General features: G+C 39.3%; 1 protein-coding gene across 4 annotated transcripts in view; it reads right to left on the reverse strand.

Moving 5' to 3' along the window:
• COL24A1 (collagen type XXIV alpha 1 chain) overlaps positions 1 to 22,223 on the reverse strand; it is a 256,970-nt gene that overhangs the window by 62,822 nt on the left and 171,925 nt on the right. For all 4 annotated transcript variants that reach the window (XR_012905946.2, XM_075936387.2, XM_025183174.3 and 1 more), the window contains exons 29-35: positions 13,751 to 13,804; positions 13,325 to 13,369; positions 13,182 to 13,226; positions 10,105 to 10,158; positions 5,711 to 5,764; positions 1,690 to 1,743; positions 1,446 to 1,499 (exon numbers count right to left, since the gene is read on the reverse strand). Coding sequence is in view for 3 of the 4 variants with exons in the window: in XM_075936387.2 (XP_075792502.2) it covers positions 1,446 to 1,499; positions 1,690 to 1,743; positions 5,711 to 5,764; positions 10,105 to 10,158; positions 13,182 to 13,226; positions 13,325 to 13,369; positions 13,751 to 13,804 (360 nt within the window). In the remaining variant the exon portion in view is untranslated. The remainder of the gene's footprint in view (positions 1 to 1,445; positions 1,500 to 1,689; positions 1,744 to 5,710; positions 5,765 to 10,104; positions 10,159 to 13,181; positions 13,227 to 13,324; positions 13,370 to 13,750; positions 13,805 to 22,223) is intronic.

Genomic DNA, 22,223 nt, shown 5'->3' on the forward strand with positions numbered 1-22,223 from the left:
TAATATTTTCTGTCTTATTATCTACCTCTTTCTTAATGGTACCTAATATTGTGCTTTTTTGACTGCTATTTCACATTGAGCAAATATTGTCAGAGAACTAGTCACAAAGACTCCAAGAGCTCTTTCTTGAATGGTGACAACTACTTCAGGGCTACGTCTACATTGGCCCCTTTTCCGGAAGGGGAATGGTAATTTTTGAAATCGCAATAGGGAAATGCGCGGGGGATTTAAATATCCCCCGCGGCATTTAAATAAAAATGTCCGCCGCTTTTTTCCGGCTTTTAGAAAAGCCGGAAAAGAGCGTCTACACTGGCTCTGATCCTCCGGAAAAAGCGCCCTTTTCCGGAGGATCTTATTCCTACTTTGAATAAGATCCTCCGGAAAAGTGCGCTTTTTCCGGAGGATCAGATCCAGTGTAGACGCTCTTTTCCGGCTTTTCTAAAAGCCGGAAAAAAGCGGCGGACATTTTTATTTAAATGCCGCGGGGGATATTTAAATCCCCCGCGCATTTCCCTATTACGATCGCTGAAATTAACATGCCCTTTCCGGAAAAGGGGCCAATGTAGACGAGCCCCAGTTGTTTATTACTTTAAGGAGAAAAACACAGAGGCTGGTAAATCTGAAATGCAGTAAGATATAGAACAATTAAAGGCAACATAAGTTCCACCAGCACTATACCTTTGCACACCGGCTTTGCACAGAAAGGTTTCAGTGTGCATAATACATAATTACTTTAACCCGGAAAGTATATCTTTTTGCCTCAGACCCACCTCATACACTGCACTTGGGCAGTCCGAAGTTATGGACTACATTAGTCATTGTTGTTTTTCCTTATAAAGAAAATGACTTTTCTTTGGATTTACATGGTGTGTTTCACTACAGGGACTCTGTGTATATGTATACTCTGTATATATCTAATAGGAGTTCTAACACTGAGACTTCATTTAGTGATTATCATCTTCAAATAATTTTTTCAAACATTCAGGACCTTTCAAAAGCTGGTAACCTAATGGGGAATCTGAGGCCCATTGAGGTTAAGTGACTTGACAAGTATGTCAATTTCAGAGCTAGGCTTAGAACTCAGGCATTATTGGCTCCCAGTCCTGTGCTGAAACCACCTCACACTCACTGGCACCAGATACTACACAGATAGATGTTAAAAAATCCCAACCATAGTAATTTTAATTAAAATGCTGAGAGAAAATCATGCACTTTGCCTTACTGTTATTTCCACAAATTAAACGCACTCAAATATTTTAGTATGATAATTTATGCTCTTTTTAATGAACCTGTTACAGTGTTGCCAATATTATTTTTAAATGAAACAAAGAGACATCTTATTCAAAGTTTTCCACACTAGAAGTCATTCGAGTTAACACTTCTGAATTCGAGTTAACACTTCCAAAACATTCTCCTTTTTGGAAATAGTCACATTTTTCACCCACCCTTAAACCTTGCTCTCCTGTTTCTCCAGCACTGCCAGCAGGTCCGATGTCTCCCTGGAACATGAAATATGAAAATTTAACTTTTAAACAAATGAGGATGAGAATTACTAATGATGATGAGTATTCTTTGACATTTTCTTCATTATTGCTTAATTGCCTAATAAGCCAAGAGAGACTTAATTTGCTTTTGCTTAATTCAGTGAAGAATTTATTTAAACACAGAGAAAACAATTCTACCATCTACCTTTGCACCTGGTTCTCCTTGCAGGCCAGCCTCCCCCTCAGGGCCAGGAGGTCCCTATATGGTACAGAAGCTACTGTTACACATTATCAACAAGAATGACTTCACAACTTTCAAATAAAACAGTAAAGATCCAGACACAAAAACTATGTGATGCTCTAGCAGAGCCACATGGCTGAAAAACAAAAGCCAATTGTATTCTTTGGCCTGACCTAAGACACGCAGAGTTAAGGGAGAACATAGTATTGTAGAGGTTCAGGAACACACCACAGACTCAACAGAATTGTTAATCCTGTATCTTTCCTAGGGTACGTCTAGACTACATGCTTCTTTCATGGAGATGAATGTAGGAGATAGCTGTGTAGAGAGTCTCTGGGTTAAGCTAAAAGGGGTAAAAAACGAGGGTGATATCATGCTAGGAGTCTACTACAGGCCACCTAGCCAGGTGGAAGAGGTGGATGAGGCCTTTTTTAAACAATTAACAAAACTATCCAAAGCCCAAGATTTGGTGGTGATGGGGGACTTCCAAACTATCCAGACATATGTTGGGAAACTAACACAGCGGGGCACAGGCTATCCAATAAATTTCTGGACTGCATTGGAGACAACTTTCTGTTTCAGAAGGTTGAAAAAGCTACCAGAGGAGAAGCTGTTCTGGATTTGGTTTTAACAAATAGGGAGGAACTAGTTGAGAACTTGAAAGTGGAAGACAGTATAGGGGACAGTGATCATGAAATAATAGAGTTCATGATCTTAAGGAAAGGTAGAAGGGAGACCAGCACAATTGAGGTAATGGATTTCAGGAAGGCATATTTTGTTAAGCTCAGAGAACTTGTAGGTAAGGTCCCATGGGAAGCAAGACTGAAGGGAAAAACAACTGAGGAGAGTTGGAAGTATTTCAAAGGGACGTTGTTAAGGGCCCAAAAGCAAACAATTCCGCTGTGTAGGAAAGATAGAAAATATGGCAAAAGACCAGCTTGGCTTAACAAGGAGATCTTGCATGATCTCAAAATAAAAAAGGAGTCATATAAAAAATGGAAACTAGGACAAATAACAAAGGATGAATATAGGCAAGCAACACGGGAATGCAGGGGCAAGATTAGAAAGGCAAAGGCACAAAATGAGATCAAACTAGCTACAGGCATAAAGGGAAACAAGAAGACCTTTTATAAATACATTAAAAGCAAGAGGAAGACCAAGGACAGGGTAGGCCCACTGCTTAGTGAGGAGGGAGAAGCAGTAACAGGAAACTTGGAAATGGCGGAGATGCTCAATGACTTCTTTGTTTCGGTCTTCACCGAGAAGTCTGGAGGTGTGCCTAACGTAGTGAATACAAGCAGAGAGAGGGTAAGTTTAGAAGATAGGATACACAAAGAACAAGTTAAAAATCACTTAGGAAAGTTAGATGTCAGCAAGTCACCAGGTCCTAATGAAATGCATCCCAGGATACTCAAGGAGCTGATAGAGGAGGTATCTGAGCCTTTAGCTATGATCTTTGAAAAATCATGGCAGACAGGGGAGATTCCAGAAGACTGGAAAAGGGCAAATATTGTTCCCATCTATAAAAAGGGGAATAAGAACAACCCAGGAAACTACAGACCGGTCAGTTTAACGTCTGTCCCAGGGAAGGTAATGGAGCAGGTAATTAAGGAAATCATATGCAAACACTTGGAAGGTAATAAAGTGATAGGGAATAGCCTGCATGGGTTTGTGAAGAACAAGTCATGCCAAACTAATCTGATAGCTTTCTTGGATAGGATAACGAGCCTTGGGGATAAGGGAGAAGCGGTGGATGTCATATACCTAGACTTTAGTAAGGCATTTGATACGATCTTGCATGATATTCTTATTGATAAACTAGGCAAATATAACTTAGATAGGGCCACAATAAGGTGGGTGCATAATTGGCTGGATAACCGTAGTCAGAGAGTTGTTGTTAACGGTGCTAAATCCTGCTGGAAAGGGATAACAAGTGGAGTTCCACAAGGGTCTGTTTTGGGACCCGTACTGTTCAATATCTTCATCAATGATGTAGATATTGGGATAGAGAGTACGCTTATTAAGTTTGCAGATGATACCAAACTGGGTGGGGTTGCGACTTCTTTGGAGGATAGGGACATAATTCAAAATGACCGTAGCAAGTTAGAGAAATGGTCAGAGGTAAACAGGATGAGGTTTAATAAAGAGAAATGCAAAGAGCTCCACTTAGGAAGGAACAATCAGTTCCATACATACAAGATGGGAAGCGACTGTCTAGGAAGGAGCATGGCGGAAAGGGATCTAGGGGTCATAGTGGACCACAAGTTGAATATGAGTCAACAGTGTGATGCTGTTGCAAAAAAAGCAAATATGATTCTAGGTTGTATCAACAGGTGTGTTGTAAGCAAAACTCGTGAAGTCATTCTGCCGCTCTACTCTGCACTAGTTAGGCCTCAGCTGGAGTACTGAGTCCAGTTCTGAGCGCCACATTTCAAGAAAGATGTGGAGAAATGGGAAAGGGTACAGAGAAGAGCGACAAGAATGATTAAAGGTCTAGAGAACATGACCTATGAAGCCAGGCTTCATGAATGGGCTTGTTTAGTTTGGAAAAAAGAAGATTAAGGGGGGACATGATAGCGGTTTTCAAATATCTAAAAGGGTGTCACAAGGAGGAAGGAGAAAATTTGTTCCTCTTGGTTTCTGAGGACAGGACAAGGAGTAATGGGCTTAAAGTGCAGCAGGGGAGGTTTAGATTGGACATTAGGAAAAAATTCCTAACTGTCAGGGTGGTCAAATATTGGAATAAATTGCCAAGGGAGGTGGTGGAATCTCCTTCTCTGGAGATATTTAAGAACAGGTTAGATAGACATCTGTCAGGGATGGTGTAGACGGAGCTTGGTCCTGTCTTGAGGGTGGGGGGCTGGACTCGATGACCTCTCAAGGTCCCTTCCAGTCCTATGATTCTATGATTCAAAAGAGATCGTCTAGATAGCCACAACTTTTTTGAAAAAAGTGATTTGCTTTTTCAAAAGAGAGCACCCCGGATGCTCTCTTTTGAAAAAGCCCTGTTTGTGTTCAAGAACATCTTTTTTTGAAAGAGCTCTTTCAAAAAAAGGCGTTCTTCATAAAATGAGGTTTACTGCTGTAGAAAAAACTGCTGCGTTCTTCAGATTTTATTTTGAAAGAACACAGCGGCAGTCTAGACGCAGATGAAGTTTTTTTAAAATAAGGCCACTTTTTTTCGAAAACCCCCCTGTAGTTTAGAAATAGCCCCAAATGAAACATGTGTAGTACAAGCACAACTCTGCATTTTGCAACCCTATTCCCAGACCCTGACTTACAACTGGAGCAGTTTTTACACCACTTGCCAAATACATGCTTTGGAGGACATATGATAGGTCCACAACTTACAGATTTATGGGTACTTGAGTGTTTCTTTCAGAGTTCAAATATTAATAGTAATAAAAAATAATAAAAAAAGGATCAGAAGGTCATAGTTAAGGCTGACTGACAAAGAATTAAACAAATGTAATTAGTTGTGATTAGTGAGCTTATTCCTCAGCTATTCCATTACAAATTTGGTTAATAGCTTCTCTCGTTTCTTTCAAAGAGATATTAAAAAATCAACACCCCCAAAATAGAACCACAAGTGAAATAGAGAACTTCATGCTGATGCTTTTTTATCCACCACTAACAAAGACATAATGACCTGAAGATAGTTATCAGTGATTTAGGATGTATCTAGTGAGGTCTTGCAATAGTCTATGCTGGGTGCACCACGATTTACTACTTTTCATTAACAATTTAGAGAATGGAGATATCCTGAGATTACCTTTGAAGAAGCTACTGGCATTACTACACTTTTTTTTCTCTCCAAATTATTGTTTGCAACAGCAATAAGCAATGGAGAATCCTTTAATTGCGCCTCATGTTCAAATTCACTGTACGTAACACAAATATAGTATTTAAATACATTATTAAGGTACATTCTGTGGGCTTATTTTTTTGTTGGAATTTATTATAAAGATAAAGCATAAAAACTCACCTCAAAACCCATTTCTCCTACAGGGCCAGCATCACCTTTTTGCCCTCTTGGGCCCTAGCATTAAAAAAAAAGTATTTTGTATATATAATTCAGTTACATTTAGGCAATACATAATATAAACAATATAATAAAGTATACTATTTGAATGCATCATGTCATGACTGCCAGCTGGCATAATCAAGTATATCTTTATTTCATCACTCCTTTTCCTTCCAAATTCTCTAACTGATATTACTTCCTGAAAGGGCACATGGTCAACAGCAGTGAAGACTTCATTGAATCTCCTGACATAGTCTAAAGATAGATTTAAGAAGAACAGCATCAGTCTCTCTTCTCTTGAGCCATAAGTAAATTCGAATATAAACTATATTGTTTTCTTGATTAAGGGAGACTAATTAAAAGTTACTTGATTCTTTGTCTGGCTTGTTCTGCAGAAAAGCCTACAGTCTGGCATGGAATTAACTGAAAATAACTACTGTATATTTCATTTCATGGATTTAACAATGTTTACACAAGTCTGTCACTGAGATGTAGGGGATTGCAGACTGGAGCCTGACAGCTTCAGTAAATAACCTACTAGGGAGCAGTCTTCCTGTAAGCTAATATACTATAAGTAAAGACACTAACATCTAAGGGATATATTTTTAAAGCAGTGTGCATGAATTATGTGTGCAAATCCAGTTATTCATATACTGTAACAAAGAAATTGTTCAATTGCCTAACTCAATTGAATTAGTTTCTAGACATCTCGGGCTTGTCTACACACTATAGAGAAGATCGACGCTGCAGCGGTCAATCTTCCGGGGTTTGAAGAAGCGGATCTAGTGAAGACCTGCTAATTTGAACTGAGAGGGCACTCCCATTCATGTAGTCCTGCTCCTTACGAGGAATAAGGGAAGTTGCTGGAAGCATGTGCTTCTGTTAAAAATACGATTTAAGATATTTCAACTCCAACTATGTAATGAATATAGCTAGAGTTGCATATCTTAAGTTAACTTTCCTTTAGTATAGACCAGGCCCTAAGAACTCCATTCCTTGGCCCATGCTCTCTAAGAGGACAAACCAAAACCCTGGATGTAGTCATCCCTGAATTTTGGGGTCATTCAGAATCAGATTTGGACCTGAACACTGTTTCTGGACCCGTCTATGTTTTAAAGTAATCCTTCCATGCTAAAGTAAACAATATTTTCAGTGCTGCCTCTATGTGCAATAACAACCTGTGGTACATTTAAGACTAACACACTTATTTGGGCATAAGCTTTCATGGGCTGGGACTCACTTCATCAGATGCTTGAAGTGGAAATTGCAGTTTGGCAATAAATGTATATGTGTGCAATATATGCCTTCCAAGCAGCTAATTTTCCTGTTCACCTTCTCAGGACATGAATTATGCATGTGGTCTTGCTGTTCCTGTTGACTTAATAAAACCAGCCTCTTCCTCTCTCTTAGCACCAGAGATAACTAGACATTGCTGGGATGCCACTTAAATACAGTTGTAACTGTATAACTGCACACCATTAAAGATCTATCCATGCTGAAAGAGGATTGCCTTGGTTTTGGCTTGCAGTACCTCTGTACTGTTCCTCAGCTTTACTGCCACAAAGCACAAGTCTGATTTTAGGAGCCAAATGTCTCCATACTATTCCCACGAAGCTCAGACTGTTGGTTTGGCAATATACCTCTCCTCCATGACTCCCGTGGAACCGAGAAGCCAAACAAATCCAGAAACATTCTGAACAATACTGAGACCCTTTCCAAGACTAATCAAAAGACAGTTTGTAACTAATTATTGTACTAAGAGATGTCTGACACTTGGGTGAAATGAATTACTTTCTGTAAATTAAACAATTAAATTAAACTATTAAACAAACTTAACAGTTTTAAGAATTTTCTCTAAAAATATTTCCTTGCTTTTTGCAGAGAAACCAGTGACAAGACCTCTCAAGCTACCGTACATGTTTCTAGGTATCTGAGGAAGAAAGATGACTATTTACATAAACACAGAAAGCCCTCAAAAAAACACATTTTATTTTGCAATACTCTGTCATTTATTTTGACCTCTCTGAAACTATTTATACAATTTCCAACCAAATTCATATAAGTCTTTGACATAACATGCAAATAATCAGCTGCCTGGACACAACTGAGACTTTTCTTATTGCTGCATTTCACGCATCGCTGCTACAATGTTCAGCAGAGCAGAAATGTAGATTGAGTAGAGTACAATAGATGTCTTTAGATTAGGTAAGCGTGCTTGTTGGCCCATCTATAAACATAAAAATCAGGATCATGCTGGCAGTATAACGGGAAGATGAACACAGAAACTATGCTTTAGCATTTGGAAGGCTCTCCAATACTACAGATTGGAGCAAAGTAAAAATCACCTAAACTGGTAGGTAAGTTAGAGTAGATCAGTTTGTATGAAAGACACACAATGAAGGGGTACCAGCTACTACAGATTGTACATCTATGGCCCGGGACTCTCTGGTCTGGCAACATCCATCGTCCATGAGGACCATGGATGTTACCAGACCAGAGACCCCAGCCACAGAGGTTGCCAGAGGCTGGCAGCCTGCAGGGAACCCAGCCAGCAGGCTGGCAGGTGAGGGACAGGGAGCCTCACCACCTGAGGTGTAGCGCCCTGCCGGCTAGTGTGGGTGAGGCCAGCACCTGGGGGTAAGGAACCCTGACAGCTGGGGATCTGGAGCCTTACTGAGGCTGGAGTGAAGCCAGCGTGGAGAGAAGCCCCGCTGGCAGGAAGCCCTGCCAGTTGGGGACAGGAAGCTCTGCAGCAGCCATAGGGAGGCCGACTCGGAGCAGGGTGAACAGCCAGGGGTGTGGGTCTTGCTGTGGCCCGAGGCCCAGAGAGGAGCCAGGCAGCCCCACTGGCCAGACTGGGGCCATTGGCCCTTAGAGGAGCCCCACTAGTGGGGGCATCAGAGCCCAACAGGAGGGTTGGGGGGCAGCGCAATGGCCAGGAGGGGAGCCCTGGGAGAGCTGAAGGCCTGACATTTCCTAGTCCGGCAAATTCCCTAGTTTGGGACAGCTCAGGTCCCGAGGGTGATGGACCAGGGAGATCCAACCTGTACTAATAAACATTACAAATACTTAAACTCATTAGACTGTTTAGTGGAGATTTTCTATAAAGTGCAAGTCATTTGTTTTCACAAGCTAGCTATCTACTTTTTGCAGGAAGGCTAGCAGTAGAAAATGTACATTAAAATGTATTAAAGGAAATATACTTAAATTATTTCTTTTAGGTATCAAAATTTTCCCACTGTTTTAGCCACAGTAATTACATAATGACTAGCTGCAGGCATATCTGTCATCCTATGAATACAGTATTCTTTAAGTATTTTAAGGTTCTATCACCAATGTACTTCTATGCCATTTGTTATGAGATGTAATTTTTTCATAAATAAATTCTATTTTATTGTTTATTTGACACGTTTTTACATTTTGCAAAATAAAATGGCAGCCTTTTAGTGAGTTGCCCCCATGAAAACAGACACTACTGCTTTGTATTTATAAACCTGTGAGTTGGCTTTAGAGTTTTTTGTTGTGATTATACCTTCCAGCCCATTGTATATAGTTACTGCCTCTCTGTATGTTTGTTATAGTACTAGCCACATAAAAAGTGTGGGGGGCTTTGTAATAACAAAAATAGAACAGCAAACCATTCAGGAAAAAAATCCCGGAGATTTATTAAAACAGACTCTTTTCTTGTTAGAGAAGCAAACTGCCAAGTATATGGGGTTCCAGAATTCCAGAATAACAAGCATAAAACTTGGCTGAGAATAACAAGGAAACGATCAATGTCTATATTTAAAGTTCTATTTACGCACTACGTAATATAGTGGGTTTGTTTCTAAGCAGTGTGAAGCCACATTATAAAATGGACCAGATTCTGCCACTCTTATTCATGTTGGGCTACCAAAAAACGGGCTGCAGAATCTGTTCCAAAGTAACGATGTAAAATCCTGTTTAATTAAGTTTAACCAGTTAACCAATTAAATGAGGGAAGCTGTGCTGAACTGGCTCCCTCCCCACTGCAACTGGGAGCTGCGCTGCCCAGGCTGCAGTACCCCTGTCCGCAGTACTCCCCACAGGGTTGGAACACCCCCATGCCTGCAGCTGGATGGGTGGGGGGGAGGGGGCGAGAGAATTGCTCCAACTCCCATCGGTTAACCATAACCAGTAAGCCGTACTTATATTAAGGCTGAGGCTTACTGGTTAACCTGTTAACCATTAACATCCCTATTCCAAAGTAGATTTGGTGTAGGTCCCAAAAGTAGTGACAGTTCCGAATCTTGCAAGAGTGTAAGTTGAATTATCAGGGAATTAAGATCAATATAGAAAAAAGCTTTATTAGGAAAGTATGATGATCCACTTACTGGTTCTCCCACAGGTCCTCTGTCACCTGTGTTTCCAGGAGGTCCAGACAAACCCTAAGAGAAACAAAAACCAATAGGAAAAAGATCTGTTTGAAATTCTGTAAAAAAACACTTTCTGCACACCCAACAACTTGCTCAAATAATCCCCCTAAAAACATGCTTCACCTTCGCCTATGTGATCTTGTTTTCACATCAGTTCTTGTGTTTCATGAGCGACCCCCTGGGCGACACCTGCCTGTGCGTCATTTTTTGGGGGTAGCTGAACTGCTATTTAAAATGGTGAATTTAGACCACTTAATAGACTCCATGGCTTCACATGTGACCTAATAATTGTGTTAAGGGACTCTTTGTCTTTCAAACACAGTGGGATTAATTGGAAAAGTCTCAGGCGTTGAACAATGGAACACATGCAACTTCTGTTCAACTATTTCACAGTACCCCATTTCTAACCCATCAAGAGGAGATATGGAAGGATAATAGCAACTTTTAACACTCAGCAATAACTTAGACTATCTCTTTAATCTATGGGTGTTTGCTCTATTCATTCCTTTGGTAAAAACACCAGAGTCAATCAAGAAATGAAAAAGTGCTCTCAACTACACATTATTTCTCATCTGCCATAGATCACCCAAGTAAAAACACTGCTCAAATTCATTATGGGTTCTTGGGAACAAGAGAAAAATAAAAACAGAAGAGATGATAGAAAGCAAGAGGTGGCATCCATCCTGTTGCAGCAGTAGGTGCAAGATGCATTCCTGTCCTAATGTCTAGACAGCTTTATTGACTGTCTGGAGAATGAGGCTGCTTAGTGTCATGCAGGGGGGCTGATAGACTTGCCAGACCCCTAGGCAAAAGAGGGAGACTCCACACTCTTGGAAGGGCAGGGGCAGGACCTCGGGGTAACCGGCGCCATATGTTCCTCCCCAGGCAGTCCTCAGAGCCACTTGGAGCATGGTCTGGGGAGGTGGTGGCAGCAATTTAAAGGACCGGGGTCTCCAGCTGGCACCGTTGTCATAGTAGTAGTGGTGGCAGCCAGGAGCCCCAGGCCCTAAGACAACTGTCTCCTTTGCTCCTCCCCTCCCCCCCCCCCCCCCCATCAAGTGTCATGCCTGGAACTTCCCTAGCTATTTCTTCAACCTGTTTAGCAGATGAACCCATCTTTTCATCCAGTATGGTGGTGCCCAGCAGTTGTAATCTCAAAAGTGGATATACTGCGCATGGGGTTTTTGTAAGACCACAGTCTGTCAGTCACAATCCACTTTGAAGTTGTAATATGAGTGAGTCATTTATGCAGATGTCAAATAACATGAGCTAAACAAAGTCAAGTCAAGTCCTCGGTGTGTTTACTTAATCTGAACCAGAATTTAGACTTAAGTGCAGCTATACAAAATAGAATACTTGGGCCAACCTACCCCGCACAATCAGCCATAGTTCACAAATACATACACCAAAAAATGGGAGGGTTCCACTGCAGCAAGGATGCTGGAACAATCTGTACAGTAAGGGGTGCTGAGAGCCATTGAACCAAACTGTGAACCCTCTATATGATGAATATCACTTCAACTAGAGGGTGCAGAAATGCCCCAGTTCCAACACCCATGCACTGCTGTGGAATTAAAGGCTATCATCAAAAGAACTAAAAGGGAATATCAAGAGAATAACGTCTTGTATTTATATAGCACCTTTCATCTCCATGGATCCTCAAGAACTCTATCAATACACTGAATTATATCTACTGTATATATTGAGGTCATGCAGCACTGACACGACTTCTGGTTTGAATAGCTGCAGCTATTTAAAAGCACACAGCAATACCAGGCATCAATACAGAGCAGGAAACAATGAAGGGGCAATTTCTACTCTGGCAAAATATGCCATTCAGACTTTCACAGTCATGAGTGGCCAGGACCTCAGTTTTATATCTCATCTGAACCAAGATGTGGCTTACAACCACGTGAGATTCCAAATTTGTTGAAACTAACACTGGATTTAAATAGAAAGTTGCTCCATGTCTTAAGAGATGCGGGACAAGGAATCATGCCTGCCATTCTTTCCCTCCTTTTATTGAGGGATGCCATTTATTCAGTGTGTTTTCTATACGAGCTCTCTACCCACCAGCAGCCAATGTGACTCTTTACTTCAAGTGAATGGAGTGAGGTGGTAACATGTTACTCTGTGGAACAACTGGCAGGAGGCAGCAAACTTCCAAATTTTCTAAATGAACAGACAAAGCTATGAAGTTTCCTGCTTATAAAATGGCAACCAACATTATTAGTCTTAAGTACAGCATTGTACTGCTAATATGACCGGTATTACTCTCCTGCCTTTGTTTTCCTTACTTCTCTTTATTAGCTCACCATCTTTGAAATCTCACTGTAGTGGGACTGGTCTGCTAAACATATTACTACAGGAAAATGTGCGATTTTCGTAGAAGTTCAAGCTTTGGTCTCTTATGGAAAAGCTTTTTATTAGCATTCAGTTCAAAGGAAAGGTGTCCTAACAGAGTTCCAATTTTGTTTATATGATGCATAGTTTATCCCTGCAATGATCACATAACTCTACAATAAAAGATATACAAGTTACATTTCTCTATCCGTAGCTGAGCTCTTCTCTAAAAATGGTGACAAAATTACTCCAATATTCATGGCAACTTTTAGTTGTCTCCCAGTTATGTAATTGTGATTTCCTCTGCTGAAAAGTTCTTTTAAATTGCATCCTATAGATAGTGTCTCACTTGAAATACATTGCTAATAATATACAAGATTACTATCAGCTATTCCTGAGTTTCATTCCTGCATCTCCAACTATTTGACCCTGAGCACATCACCCTAACCTCTGTGCCTTGATTTACCCATCAGTAAAACTCAGATATAATGTCACAGAGGAATTCTGATGCTTTGTAAATTGATATTACTAATATGCCTTAAAATTCTCAGATGAAAGGTCCTATACAATGTAAACGCAAACTATTATTATCAAAGCTCAATTTCGGCTATAAAGAAAAGAATTTCCCTTGAATTTGAGTGTGAGTTTGGAGTTTCTGTAGCATATCAGGGCTATAAGATTTCAGTACTTACTGGTACTCCTGGATCACCCCTTTCTCCAGGGTTTCCAGCCTTGCCCTATTCAAATAAAATTATTAAAGAGAATGCTGATGTCAGATAAGTTCCAAATCAATGTCAGGGGAAAATTTGTTGCCCGGAACATCTCTGATACTTACAATAAGTCCATGAACACCTTTTTTCCCTGCATCACCTCTTTCTCCCTGATAAATAAACCAATGATCAAAAAGTTCAGTATGAATTTGCCATACAGAAAACTGTATATGTAGAAAAAGAAAACTACTATGGACCAAACTGTGCCATCATTTACACCAGTATAAATGTAGAGTAATTTCACTTAAATCAATGGGTCAACTATGGATGAACTCCAGTGTGAATGGGACCAGAACTCAGACCTAAAGGTCTACTATATACATAAAATTAAGAACCTCAATTTATCAGAAAATTGTTAGTCCCTCACTAGATTAATAGCAAATTCAAAAGTATTTCATGGTGCCTTTTGTGTTCTTTACTTTTCCATCAGTCAACGTTATGTGCTGTATAAGCAGTCTCTCCAGTACTGAACAAAACAAATAAATAATTACCTTAATACCTTGTGTCCCTTGCTCTCCTGGAGGACCATCTAGACCCCTTGGCCCCTGAAAATTAAACACATGATTTCTGGTTTTAATTATAAACTATTTACAGTAACTACTGTAGAGATTTAACAGAAAGATACCACATCAGCTTTACAACCGGTGCTCTGAAATTCCACATGATGAAAAACACTTTTTATTTTGTTAAGTATGAAATAAAGCATCAACTATTATAAAATCAGTTTCCAACTTGCTGTAATATGAGTCTAAAAATAAAGCCTTTACTGTTTAACATTTAAACAAGATGTTTAACTTGCTTGAAGGCAAACTATTTCTACGCACCCAATTTGCATGTGCAACTTACTCATGTTTTGTGCAGATAACATGTGCATTTGCATGTATAACTGGTTATTTGGATGCTCACCTTTGGCCATATTAATAGTTGAATGTGCAACCATTAGTCTGGGACTTAACATCTAGCCTTTAAAATTTAGACAGAACATTTCTTCTGATGTCAAATCAATATATAGCCAAACAGAAACAGTAAACTATTGCTAGATTGCTAGATTAATTCATGTCACTTGTAAATTGAGATTTTGTAGTACCAACACAGAAAAAAAGTATTTATATTGTGTATTGCATTATAATACATATCACTAAAATGGGAATAATGATATTTACCTCCTTTGTAAAGCACTTTGATATCTACAGATGAAAAGTGCTGTATAAGAGCTCGGTACTATTATTATTATATGTTAACAAATATTTAAAGTCAAAATATTCAAAAGTGTTTGTTTAAAGTTAGGCACCTGAGTCCATATGTAGACACCTAAATTAAAACAATCAAAAGCTAATAACCACCAAAAAGGTAAAAGATATTTCCCCTCTATGTTAATAGAAAGTATATTTATGATTCTAAAACATTAGAATTCATAAAAGTAATTAACAAAAATATACAAATGGAAAAGGCCTTGAGAGGTCATCAAGTCCAGTCCCCTGCACTCATGGTTTGTCTAATTTGCTCTTAAAAATCTCCAGTGATGGAGATTCCATAACCTCCCTAGGTTGTTAATTTAAGACAATTTAGCTATAGAACAAGTAAATCACAACCACAAGTAAATCACAACCATAATTCATCTAGTCCTTCATCACCATTTAAGGACTTGATGAATTATGCTCTTCAGATATGGTCAGAACAATATTAATTCAGAATGTTGCACTTAACAACATGGATACAGCTTTGGATCAAGCCCAAAGACTCCCACTTTTAAAGGGGCACTTGGCCCCCATAAGAGTACACGACTTGACTCCATGTAAGATTATATAACTTTTTAATCCCGATTATTAAATTATTATAGAGTGTACTTTAAAGATAAACATCTTCATCTAATCAGACTCAGCAGAATGCCTGATTTTTGCCTCTACTTTTTCTATCACCTCCTGAGTTCTTTCTTGGTACAAAATAGAAGAAGGGAGTGTTCTAGATGAGTACTCTTTGATTCCTAACTGAACAACAAAATAATTGTATACATTTCCACAGGAAAAGAAAAGCAATCCTACTAAAAACTCCTAGTGCACCAATAAGATGATAATTGAAGATTTGAATTAACTTTTTTAAAAAAAGCTAAATTAATCCCAATTCTGGGATTCCAAATGCATCCAGTCTTGTGTGTGTCTATTTTTCAAATTGTAAGCTCTTCACTTGTGGTTTCACATAACACCAAGCACACACTCACAACTATTCAAATAAAAGGTACTTGTTATAGAGAACTCTCAACTAAAAGTAATGTATATTCCTAAGTGTTATTACAAATCCCACATATCCACTTAATATTCACAATTTTATTCTCCCATCCCCAATATGTAAAGCATTCTTAGTTCCATATGATCTTGTTCAGAATTGCTTGATTGTGTTATCTAATACTCATAAAGCACATAAACTTGCTTGCAATGAATATATAGAGGCAGGTGTTTAGACTCACATTAGCCTGACTTATCTGTTAGTAGTATCAGGTATCCAGTGTTTCCTATAAGCTGTGTGCTTACGTGGCCGCTCAGGAGAGATTCGAATGCCATCCAGCTGATTAGTAGAGTGCCAGCAGCTAGGTTTTTTGTTTCTACTAGTGGTGCACATTTCCACATAACTCAATGCACATAAAATTATTCTGCACATGGATAGAAATATCCACATGTGGATGGAAAAGATTAGCGGGAACACTGCAGGTAGCACTCAACATTTTCTAAGCGAAAGCAGAGGAAGGAGACACATCAGTATTGGAGAATCCCAACAAGGGCAAGTGGGCTCGTCAGTAAGCTAAAGAAGGGATGGAAGTTGAAGGGTGAGTCAAGAATGCATCACAGAAGGCAGCAGTCAAATAAGCATGAGAAGACACTGGAAAGGGGGAAACCAGAATACTAAGCAGAGCAATTCCAGAATGTAGAGAAACTACATAGGGAGGCAATGTGATCTGGAGGATGTCTTGCACACATCAAAGTTTTGCTGCATATAGAGTCTGAAGTGGAGTTGACTTCAGTTGTTTATTCATTAGGAAGAACCTAACAATTGCTTTGATCATGACTAATCAACTGACAGTGAATCACAGTAAAAACTGGGTGCAAGAACTAGAATTCAAAGCCTAGATTTTAAAACAGTGCATGTAAAATTAAAACAAAATAAAGGAAATGAAACATGATGTATGATGCTACTAGTTATTGCATTAACTTTTTGCCTGCCACAGGGCTAAGAATATGAATCCAAAGAAAGAATAGTTGTATAGTCTATCAAAAGCAGAGCATCATTCCTATAAATAGTACTATGTGACTCATTATTGGCATTGATGAAGTCTATCAAATAGAATTAGTATAATTCCCTATAGTAGCTGGTGGAGAATGAAAGATACACATGATTTGGCTGAAGTTATTTAATACAAGCTGCATATTGTATGAGTCTACTAACTGCAGAGTTGGGGAACACAGCTGCCAAATGATTGTTACTGTCTTTTATCTTTAGCATGGGTTCATCTTTATTTTGAGGAGAAATTATTTTATCATGCATGTTTATGATTTTTTAAACATAATTAACCAAGCAATATTTACTTTATAAAACAAATAAACAATTACAAACATATAAACAGCAATCTCCCCTTGAAGTCATTCAAACACAAGCTTTTCTAAGATGCATAAAAATGATGAGACAAAGTCAGAGCAAGTGATAGCAGCACAACTCCACTGAAGCCTCTATGTGGGAAGAAGAGTGGAAGTGGCATAAACACAGCATACTCTATGTTTTCCCCTCACAAGTTTAACATGCAAGAACAATGGAAAGTGATATCAATTTTAAAAACCATTCCCTTGAGCAATTAAGGATGCACCCCTACATTAAGCCCTTATTAACATAATACTGAGCCCAGCTGATTTTTGTCTTCTCTCTCTGTCTCTAACCATGCAGAATAGACTGAATCCATTTAATCAATTCACATAACTGATATTCTTATTCTTCTGTAATTTAGATTCCTTAAAATCAAATTCAGACATAACTGAACTCAGTGCATCTCTATAGGTTTCAATGGAGTTGTGCTGCTATTGCTTGCTCTGACTTTGGTGCATCATTTTATGCATCTTTATGAAAAGTCTGAGTTTAAATTACTATAAAATTTTTATCCAAGATGGGACGTATGAATGTCTCCTAACTTTTAATATACTGAACTTCACTCTGAAAGATGTTAGCCGCTAAGAATGGTATAATGTTTAATAATGAAAACATTTCTAAACAACTTATCAGTCTTCTTACCACTCTCTGCCATGCAAAATCTATCATATTTATACAGCTAGCATATAATCTTTCATTTGCAAGGATACATCAATAAGAAACATAGGACAAAGAACATTAACTGTGAAAATTCTCCAATTTCAAGAAGAGTTTTGCCCAGGCAAGGACAACAGAAGTTGGTCCATAATGTATATTTTATCATTACCAAATAAAAAGGAGACTGGTTATATTAGCAGAAAGAGCAGATGAAAGAGGCCATTCATGCGGCCCACTCACTAGATAAGGTTGAATGTCCATCACTGTTTCAGGTTATGTCTACACTAGAGTGGGAAGGTGTATATTCCAGCTCCAGGAGACATATCTGTACTACCTCTAATGTGATAAAAATAGAAGCACAGCTGCAGTGGCACAAACAGTCTAAGCAGTTGGCTCCCTGGAGTACAATCGTGTCTGAAATCATACAGGTACACTCAGGGTAGCTATGCTTCTGTTTTTACCATGTTAGCTAGATCATAACTAGGTGTAGCTATGTCTCCTTGAGCTGGAAGTTCTCCTTCCTGCTTTACTGTAGACATACTCGTAGATTTCTAGTGCATCAATTAGCATGCATCCTGGCAGTATGGCACCAACAGCTCTCCTGACTGATATCTGGGTATTAGTGGGTAGGCACAGCAACTGGCAGGAAGAACAGCTTCATTCCTGTACGCCGGGCCTTTTAAAATTCTCAGTAACATCTCTCTTGGGTTCATATTAGCTCTCAAGTTGACCCATATTAAGAATAATGCTACTGATTCTCCTTCTCAAGTACAGCGGTCTCCACCTCACCAAGTATCAACCTGTCCTGCCCCAGAGAAGCCACCAACGTGGTACCCTCCATATTACCTGTCATAAGTGGCAACATTTAAAGAATAGAAAATGGGCCGCTGCAGGACCAGAACCAACAGCTCCCATGTTATTGCAGCTGTTCCAATCCCTGGGTTGGTTGGCAGGACTTGCCCTTCCGCAGTGGCGTTAGGTGCGATGCAGAGAATCAGTGGTGAAACACTGTAGAAGCAAGTTGAGCAAGAGAACCGGTATCTTTCAGAATGAAATCTCATTTGGTAAACTGCACACCAAGTGGCACAGCAAAGAGAGAGTGAACGTCTAGAACAGTGTTTCCCAAACTATGGGCTGTGGCCCGGTACCGGGCTGCAAGAAAATAAATATTGGGCCTCAGAGTGGCTGCCGTGAGGGGAGCGGAGCGGGGCGGACTGGCAGGAGGTGTGTGGGGGTGGGAAACTGGCTGCTGGGAAGAAAGTTTGAGGGCAGCAGGGCTGTCCCGCGGAGATGGAAGGAGGTGGGTGACCAGTGGAAGCAGGGTTGCGGGCAGCAGGGCTGTCCCACAGAGATCGGGGCTGGCGGGCTGGCAGCCGGCGGAAGCAGGGTTGGGGGTAGCGGGGCTGTCCTGCGGAGATCTGGGCAAGTGGACAGCGGAAGCAGGGTTGGAGGCAGCCTCCTTTGAATAGTTGCGAACTGCCTGGCAGGTAGACACACTCATGCAGCGTGAGCACATCTACCAGCTAGGCAGTTCGCAGCTAAGGAGTGATACACCTAATTATAATAAAACGTACCTAATTAGAAAATACCAGACATTTTATATGTCTGGTAATTTCTCAATTTGTTTCCCGGACAAAACCCTCAAATACCAGACTGTCCGGTACAAAACCAGACAACCATACCCTGGCAACCCTACCCTTCCTTGCACCCTCCCTCCTAGCCAGATACCCTACCCCCAATCTGCTCCTGCTCCCACCTCCTGGAGTGCCCATGTGGCGCCGGGTTCCCCAAGCCCTGGCCGAGGCAGGGTGGAGAATGCAGCTGGGTGAAACACTGAAAATTTATTCATTTTTCATTCTTTTTTTAAATATGCGTTTATATTTTTGGTCTGCAAAAAACAGTACTGAAAAAAACCGGGTTCCAACTGAAATAAAAAGTTTGGGAAACCCTAATCTAGCGAGCTTTCTATCCATCTTACAGTCCATTTATCCAATCCACATTCTCTTAACTTGCTGGCAAGAATATTGTGGGTGACTATCAACGCTGGCACTGGGGGCTTTGGGAGAACCAGAAACAACTTATTTGAATATTCATCATTTGCTTAATGTATATGCAAATAAATGTTACCGGTCCTCCAAAAGCTCGTGAATGGATTTACTGGTCCCCGTGTCAAAAAGTTTGGGAACCTCTGGTCTAGAAAGGAAATATTCCAGCAGTAACAACTGATCTTCAGCCAGTTAGAAGCCCCCCCTGTATTGAAGACTGCATAGTTGGACAATCTTAGCAAAACTAGACTGATGGGTAATCTTACATACGAAATGGCTGCTCAGGGGTTACTGGTGAATGATATAAAGCCATTTCATTGTGTAAAAATGTAGCAATAGCTGCTCACTGCTATTAAAACCGTAAATTCCAGCTGTGACGACATGATCTCTTCTTTTATTTATACACAAAACGGGAATTCTCATGTGCTCTTCTTTAACTTTTGCATGCAATTTGTTGTATGTGTCTTAATCTTGCCACACGCAGTCCAGGGTACCCATACAGCTTTCATGTGAACCCAATGGTGACACCTGCTGTTTTAAGTGATCTCTCTACATTTTTCATACATTAATCCCATATTGGGCCTGATCCTGCAGTCTAGAATGGAGGGAAAAATTCTACTGGCTTCAACGGGGAGGCCAGCCTGAAGAGACTGCAGCAGTAGGATCATTTTGTAACAAGTTCTAATGAAGCTATTTTTAGCAATGTTGTGTCCTGCTTACTCCCCACTGGTGGAGCCTTTCCCCATCCCAGTGAAAGAGTCTGGCCATGGGGAAAGGCTCCAGTAGAAGGGAGGCAATAGGAAAAAGCTCTAGCACTCCCCGCTGCTGAGCCTTTCTCTACGGCCTCTGTCCTGGGACAGCCTTTTGCTGATGCTTGTAGCTACATGCTGCAGTGTAAATGCAGCCTGTTTTTCACTGCGGTTTGTAGTTCTACATACCATACATGTTGCTGCAAGTCTCATCAGGCATTTCCCACAGTTAACTGGATGGTTTTCTGAGCTAAATTGTGTATGACTATTTTTCACATGTAAATTTATCTAACCAGTTCTGAACGTGTCTAGGGGTTGTGTTTTAGGAGGATTTTAAAGATTATTCATTGTTTACTTAAAAGGTAGAGTTCTATTATTGTTAAATCAACAAATACTTCCTCAAACAGTGACCGTTTATTTCTTTAGCCTTTTAAATTGCTTCCACAAAGTAATATTTTAAGACAAATCCATTGTTATTAATGAAGCAGGAATGCAAACACCCTATTTTCATAGGACTGTAACAATTCTTTTTGGTGGGGGCTTGAAGATGCTTTTGTCTCTGAGCAACTGAAGTTTTAAATTAATTTATTTAATTCTGAAGACCTAACTCAGACACATCTTCTACTGAAATAGGAGTTTTATTTGTGTCAGACTCACAGAATCAGACTTACAATATATCAGATTTAGAAATGTCATAGTTTTGTGTGTGGAATAACTACAGGAATATCTAATCTTAATATAGGCATGTAGGGGTGATATAGATACTTTTAGATCAAAAGTAGAAATGTGTATAAATTCCAACTCAGCTTGGATATTTAATCAAGTGTAAAATACATTTGATCAAGTGTAAAAGAATGGGACAAATTATTCTGTATATCTCATCCTAAAGATAAGAAAACACTGAGGTTGCATTTCTAGTTAGTAGAATCTTCATAATAGGGTTTTATCCAATACACCAATTCCTAACTTTTAGCAGCTATTACACATTTTATATGTAATATTTTACAAATGGTTCATATGTGTTGTACTAGCAAAGCAGAAGCAAATTGCAACAGATTTATTTTGGAGGAGGAAACCATAATTGAAGGAAGAAGAACATTACTGACAAGATATTAAGTTTATCTAATGAAAATGGTACAATATTCTTAGTACTATATAAAGCAGATTTCAAATATGTTGGAAATAAATTTAAAATAAGACTTTTTTCCTAAACATTTTATGAATAATAATGAAAGAAAAATTTGAAAGAATATAAATCATATGCTTTTATTCTGCAAAACAAGTTTACAAAACTTAATCTTCTGCATAGTACCGTACTGTTAGGACATATGTGTAAGCTTCTTAAGTATTTATCTTTATCCAACAAAAGTAAAAAATCCTCCAACTTTATAAAATTTGTAAATTAAAATACACACACATTTTCATCAAAAATCGATATACTGAAATATCTTTATTTTAAAAGAAGAAAATGATGCAACAGATATTAAACTGTACGAAGGACTATTTTTGCTTATAGTGCCGATTCCAAAAAAGTTGTTGAAAAAAAGATTCAAGAATTTTGGCAAAAGAGACCATTAAGAATTTGTTTTAAGTGCTCTTTAAGTAAGCCGATATCCTACTTTTTATCTCATAAAAGACTAAACTCTATAAGACTCTAAGCATTACATTACATCTAAGGTGATGAGTGCTCAGACATAAATAAGAATAAGTAATTAACTTGCTTTCTAAGAAGAAGCATGCACATATATCACATATCAAACCATCACATTATTTTACAGCTTAATTGCTCTCTTTGAAACTGTTTAACTCAAGGGACTCAAATAGACTTTGACTCAGATAGGCTTTGGATCAGTTCACTGTGCACAAGGGGAAAATATTACATT

This window comes from Pelodiscus sinensis, chromosome 9 (assembly GCF_052426305.1).
Source record: "Pelodiscus sinensis isolate ZL-2025 chromosome 9, ASM5242630v1, whole genome shotgun sequence".
Taxonomy (NCBI): domain Eukaryota; kingdom Metazoa; phylum Chordata; order Testudines; family Trionychidae; genus Pelodiscus; species Pelodiscus sinensis.